This window comes from Carassius auratus, chromosome 45 (assembly GCF_003368295.1).
Source record: "Carassius auratus strain Wakin chromosome 45, ASM336829v1, whole genome shotgun sequence".
NCBI lineage: Eukaryota > Metazoa > Chordata > Actinopteri > Cypriniformes > Cyprinidae > Carassius > Carassius auratus.
In genome coordinates, this window is record NC_039287.1 from 7,867,134 (window position 1) to 7,872,963 (window position 5,830).

Below are 5,830 nucleotides of genomic sequence, written 5' to 3' on the forward strand. Positions count from 1 at the left end.
AAGTGATCCACCACATGTTAAATCAAATCATACCTTTGGACCATACTATATGTAAGGAAAAACTTAAGACCATGCTAAACTGAAGTCTAATGATATCATCATCACATGTCTTATTGTGATGATCTCCCTCTCTCTTTCCAGTCAGCGTTTCAGTCATTAGATGAGGAGCACTGTCAGACTGAAGATCTTTCCCGTTCCTGTCAGAACAATTTAGTTTCTATTACATTGCAGTACGGTACAGAGACACACCCCTTGCTTGAGTCCATCACTCCCTAACAAATGTATTTAGACCTTCTAGCTTCCTGACATCCCTTCATTATTTGTCTTCTTCTCTTGTTGCACTCTCTGTGGACAGATTTCTGGGTGAAATCATATATTGGGTATGGAGATATAGTACAGAGGGGAATGAGTGATCTAAATACATTTTAAGATAATATAATATAAAGGGATACACTATATTTTTGAAAATGAAAAAAAAAATGTTTTATTTTTGCTGTTGTTGTATCATTAATACTATTTTTTTCATATAATTGTACAATTCTTTTTTATATTATTGTAAAGTAAATTCTAATCTCTGTCATTTCTTGTTGTCATCTACAGTATGTGTTGGAAAACACCCATCCTCTATTTTGCATGGACACCTGCAGTAAGGCACAAAGAGTTAACACCCCCGTCCTTCACAGTGATGGAGAAATGGCCCACCGTGCTCTGCCACCCACCTCGTCCAATAGCAGCACTGGAAGATGATGTCATGCGGTAGGAGGGGTGCTGCTGCTGATGCTTCTGAGCTCTTGTATCCGAGGAGCACAGAGCAAAAGAGAGGGAGGTGGAAAAGAGGATACCAGGGAGAGAGAAAGAGATAGAAAGAGAGAGAGGGGGGAGATAGGGACAACACCTCATCAAGGAGAAAAGGTGAGTATAGGCATCACGAAATCAAGTAAGAGGAGACTTGCAGTGGTCAGATGTTTTTGAGATTTGACTTGCATTTATTACTAAAATGTAAAAGGTTACCTTTGAAATTAAGACTAAATGTGCTGCACCAGAGGTCTAATATAACATGCTCTGTATGCCATCTATAATGTATTCAAAACAATTTATATATGCATGAAATTGGGAATGTATTTGCAAATGGATCTGTATCTGTGTGTATATTCATGCACCGATGTGTAAAAAGATGACTTAACTCAAGAGTGCTTTAGATTATGTCATTCCAAGGCAAGAGACAGTAAATAACCTTTCGCACAAATACACATTGACTGCAGTGATTAGGGTTGCATTTGGATTGATTTTGTTACTTATTATTGTGTTTTATATTAATGTAGTCATCTGAGAGTGGATTTTACCTGTGATTAGCCTGACATTATGAATATGCTATCTGAGGCAACAGTTTAATAATATATAAAGGTGTCATACCAATTTGTTTTGTAACGGTGATGTGACAATGGAGTGACAAAAATGGTAACTGACAAGCTGCAAGAAAACTACATGCAGGAAGTGTGTTTTTGGACAATAGTGTATGTGCATTTATGAACAGGGCAGGGCAATGATACTCTCAGTGGTGTCTCTCCATAGAGTTACATGTCAGTTTTGCACATGGTTTTAGGATTTATGTAATGTTTATTGTTTTCTAAAATTGTTTTGTATACTGATAAGCGTCAGCTTTGAGGCAGAGTAACAATACAGAGATTGTGCGTGACACTCCCTGCTGCTCCTCATCTGAATTCATGCTCCTCTCTCACTAAGTGTCCCACCACAACACAACAAGCTCCTTTCAGACATCTCATGCACACTGGAGCTTTTGACATAAAACGTTACTTTATTAGCTAATTATTTTGTTTAATCCTTGTGGTAAAAAAACAACATACCCTTTTTTTTAATCCTCTCTTTCTGTCTTTCTCTCGTCTCTAAACAGGACAGAGTGAAGGGTTATAAACTACACACAATCCTGCATAAACATGACCTTGGCAGGTAAGCTACAAAAGTCAGCCCTGATTCCATAACTCCAAAAGCCCCAACTGTCAAATTAAATATTTGAATATTTTTCTCCAGAGTAACAAATATCATGCACATTATATTTAAGCATATTTTTAACGTCATATAAATTATATTGTTATACTTATATATTAGAAATTGTAAAAATTACATATTTGAAATACAGATAATTGATTTGAAAAAAGCTTCCCAAACAATCCCCAACTCCCATTGGGCAAACAAACATATAGCCACGCCCTCACGATCACGCCATTGGTTGATTTTGTTAGAGCTGCCTTGAAGTTTTCTACTTGGTTAAATGCGTAAATGCGTGGTTTGTTCCAAAAAGCAGATCGAAAAGATATTCTGTTCTGTTTATATTTAAGCAGTTCACAGGTACTTTTATCTATAAGCAAGTAGATATACTGTAGGAGCAGTTTACTTGACCCGGTTAATTCATTGATATCAGCTAGTTGAGGTATTTTATGTGCTAAATGAGTTAATTACTCAAATTTTCTGCACTTAAACCAAGTATGATCAAGATCTTTGACAGAATTCATGTTTACAAGGAATTTTGTACTTACCTGACGTTTCACCGCACAGCATATCGAGACAAGGTTGAAGGAGCTTCCTCTAGTGTCACTTCTGTGCTCCTGCATCAATCCAAACCCTGCAGAAGACCCCACGTACAAGGCTGAAGGTAAATAATAAAACACTGCTCATCTTTATTTATACTTTATAGACACATCTCTGTCGCTACAGTACAATGATGTTAAATATAATACAGATTTGGTGACATTATGCTCCAAGTAATCTGTGTGTGATCATTCTTGAAGATGCAGTGGATCTCAACTGGTGTGTGATCAAAGATATGGAGGTCATCGAGCTGAACAAGCGGGCCTCGGGCCAGGCGTTTGAGGTGATCCTGAAACCCCCTTCTTTTGACGGGGTGCCTGAGTTTAACACATCCATGCCCCAGCGTAAGGACCCCTCACTGGAGGAGATCCAAAAGAAACTGGAAGCAGCTGAGGAGAGGCGGAAGGTTGGAATTTACACCCAAAGCAAATACCCAAACCATTCCTCTCTTCGGTCTGAATTTAAAGCTGAAATTTTAATTCTTCTCCCCAGTTTCAGGAGGCTGAGATGTTAAAGCATCTTGCTGAGAAGAGGGAGCATGAGAGAGAGGTCATCCAGAAGGCTTTTGAGGAGAACAACAACTTCATTAAGAATGCTAAAGAAAAGTTGGAGCAGAAGATGGAGGCCATCAAAGAAAACCGTGAGGCTTTGCTTGCTGCCATGCTGGAGAGACTGCAGGAAAAGGTACAAACTAACTGACACACATGTCAAGTACCTTATTACAGCACTTATTAAATGTGAATTGTTGTTTACAATCCATTTTTCCTCTGTAATGAGACATAATTCAGAGTGAAACAGGATATTTAACAAGAATAAATGTAGAACTGGACTTTGAAGATTATTTCTGGTGAAAATAATTACATTCGATTATGCATAGCTAAAACGTTAAACTTTACTAAGAGCGTTTTTACTTTTAGAAATTTCATTACAAATATGAAAACTATTTTTTTTTAATCTTCATACATGTACTTTTTCATGTAAAATCACTACCATTCCAAAGTTTGTTTTATAGGAATTAAAAAAGTTTAAAGTATCTTATGTTTTTTTTTTAAATAAAAAATAATAGTAAAAAAAGTAAAAAAAAAAAAAAAGCACATTGTAAAAAATAATAATATTTTCTCACCGAGGATGTTTTTTTTAATAAAAGAAAAAGCATAAAAATAAAAATTAATAGTAAATTGTAAAAATAGTAATATTTTAAAATATTATTACCATTTAAAATAACTGTTTTCTTTTTTAGAATATTTTAAAATTTAATTTATTCCTGTGAATTTTCAGTGGCCATTCCTTCAATCTTTTCTAGTTCAAAAATATATCATGTATCTGATTTTTAAATGTCTTTTCTATCTATTTTGATCAATTTAATGTGTCCTTGCTGAATAAAAGTAATAATTTCTCAAAAAAAGTAAGTATTTCTAATATATAGAACATAATATAAAATGCTATATTTAACATATAATTGAATATATTTATTTATATATTTACAAATATTTATAAATTGAAAATAATAATTATAATAATATGTCCCAAATTTTGGTGACAATTACACATTCAGTAGCATCCTTGCCTTTGTGCATCTGAGCCCTTCCCAAGTCTAATTATAGAATCAATATGAATATTGCATTAGAAAGGGGTGGATTGTTCCTTTACTTTGTTTATACCACTGTATTTAGCTTCCCTCAGGCACAATAATACATGCATGAACACACACTGAGCAAGTTTTCTTTTGTGTGTCTATTTAGGATAAACACGCAGAAGAGGTGAGGAAGAACAAAGAGCTGAAAGAGGAGGCCTGTCGGTAGAGGAGCGCTTGCTGCGCTGGACAGCTTGATTATAGTCACTGGAGAGGAAACCGTTAAAGAGAAAATAAAGCAAACGGTAGCCGAAAAATTAAAACAAAAAAAGGACATATTGTACATTGATAATGACAATTTGCAACTCGCCAAGCTTTTGTGGGGATTAACAACATTAAAAATACTTAATATTATTAAAGTCAGGAAAATATTGTCTAGATGGCAATGCGAGGTGCACTAAGAGTATGTTGCTTTGTAGAGCCCAGAAGCTTGCTTCAGAGAAAAAGAATGAATATACCAAAACGATCTTTTGAAATGAAGAAGAGGACAGAAAGTAGAATAGACGAGATGCTTTTTTAAAACCGTCATAACCAGTACAGATTAATATGTTAACATAAACTACTTCAGAAAGTCACCCCTCACTAATAGAAATATCTGTTTACAGTCTAAACCACAAAAGCAACTTTATCCAACACGTGTGCCATCTCCTGAGGCTTTGGCTCATGCTTCATTAATTATCGTTTGATGTCAATATTCAGTAATCAACAGGGTTTCATAGAACCTCGGGCATGCTTATACAATATGCATTAACAAGTAATCAAGTGGCTAGAGGTACAGTATCTATCACATTTCCTGCTGAGACGATGCGAGGTAGAAATATGATGAAATGAATGTTAGATTAGAACGTTCTGGATGCCTGTAAATGTGAAAGCTCGTATCCCTCTTACATACAGAACATTAAAAGTGGAGCACAGTGTCACTTTAAGCACAACTCATAAGCACATTTAGCTTTTTTTCATTCATTATATTGGTATAAGGATGCTCATCAGTAGGAAAACAAATAGTGGCATCTCAGAAATGACGAATGAAATCACTCAGGTGTGAGAAAAAGATCCTGTTTGGATTTGGGAAATACTTAGAAAGTTTTAGATGTGAATGGTGCACTTTTGGCATGTCACTGAGCTTTGTTCCAGTAGTTTATTTTACTTGTTCGATATGAAGACAAAGGTGTTTGATGTTGATGTCTGGAGCATCAAAAACGAGCCACTGTATGTGCAATGATGAGAACTGATGTTAATCAAATAGATTTTGTGAGAAAATGCAATGTAAATGCTCCCCGTGTTTGTAATTTCCAGATGACTTAATTCTCTAGTTAAGTCAAATAAAGGCTTCTCTTAACTAAAAAAAAGATTTAGGTTTTTTTTTTTTTTTTTTTTGCATTTTAACTTGTCTTATTCACACAGTTATTGCACTGAAACAAACTATTACAAAGCAAAAAGGTTACAATATATTTCAATTATCAAGATAATAAATAAAGCTGATCAATGCCACATAACTTTTCTGTACCTATAGGCAGATTAATGCAACAATATAGATATACAGAATATATAACATAGTAAGAGTACAGTATAAAACTAATTCTGTGGCAC

General features: G+C 34.8%; 1 protein-coding gene across 1 annotated transcript; it reads left to right on the forward strand.

Annotated features, from left to right (window-relative positions):
- Positions 1 to 789: 789 nt before the first annotated feature.
- On the forward strand, positions 790 to 5,558 carry LOC113063104 (stathmin-4). The gene is made up of 6 exons (XM_026233280.1): positions 790 to 912; positions 1,913 to 1,968; positions 2,575 to 2,671; positions 2,808 to 3,013; positions 3,100 to 3,291; positions 4,350 to 5,558. Exons 4-6 carry the CDS (start codon positions 2,843 to 2,845, stop codon positions 4,407 to 4,409), a joined length of 423 nt encoding a protein of 140 aa, XP_026089065.1. The 5' UTR covers positions 790 to 912; positions 1,913 to 1,968; positions 2,575 to 2,671; positions 2,808 to 2,842; the 3' UTR covers positions 4,410 to 5,558.
- Positions 5,559 to 5,830: the final 272 nt, after the last annotated feature.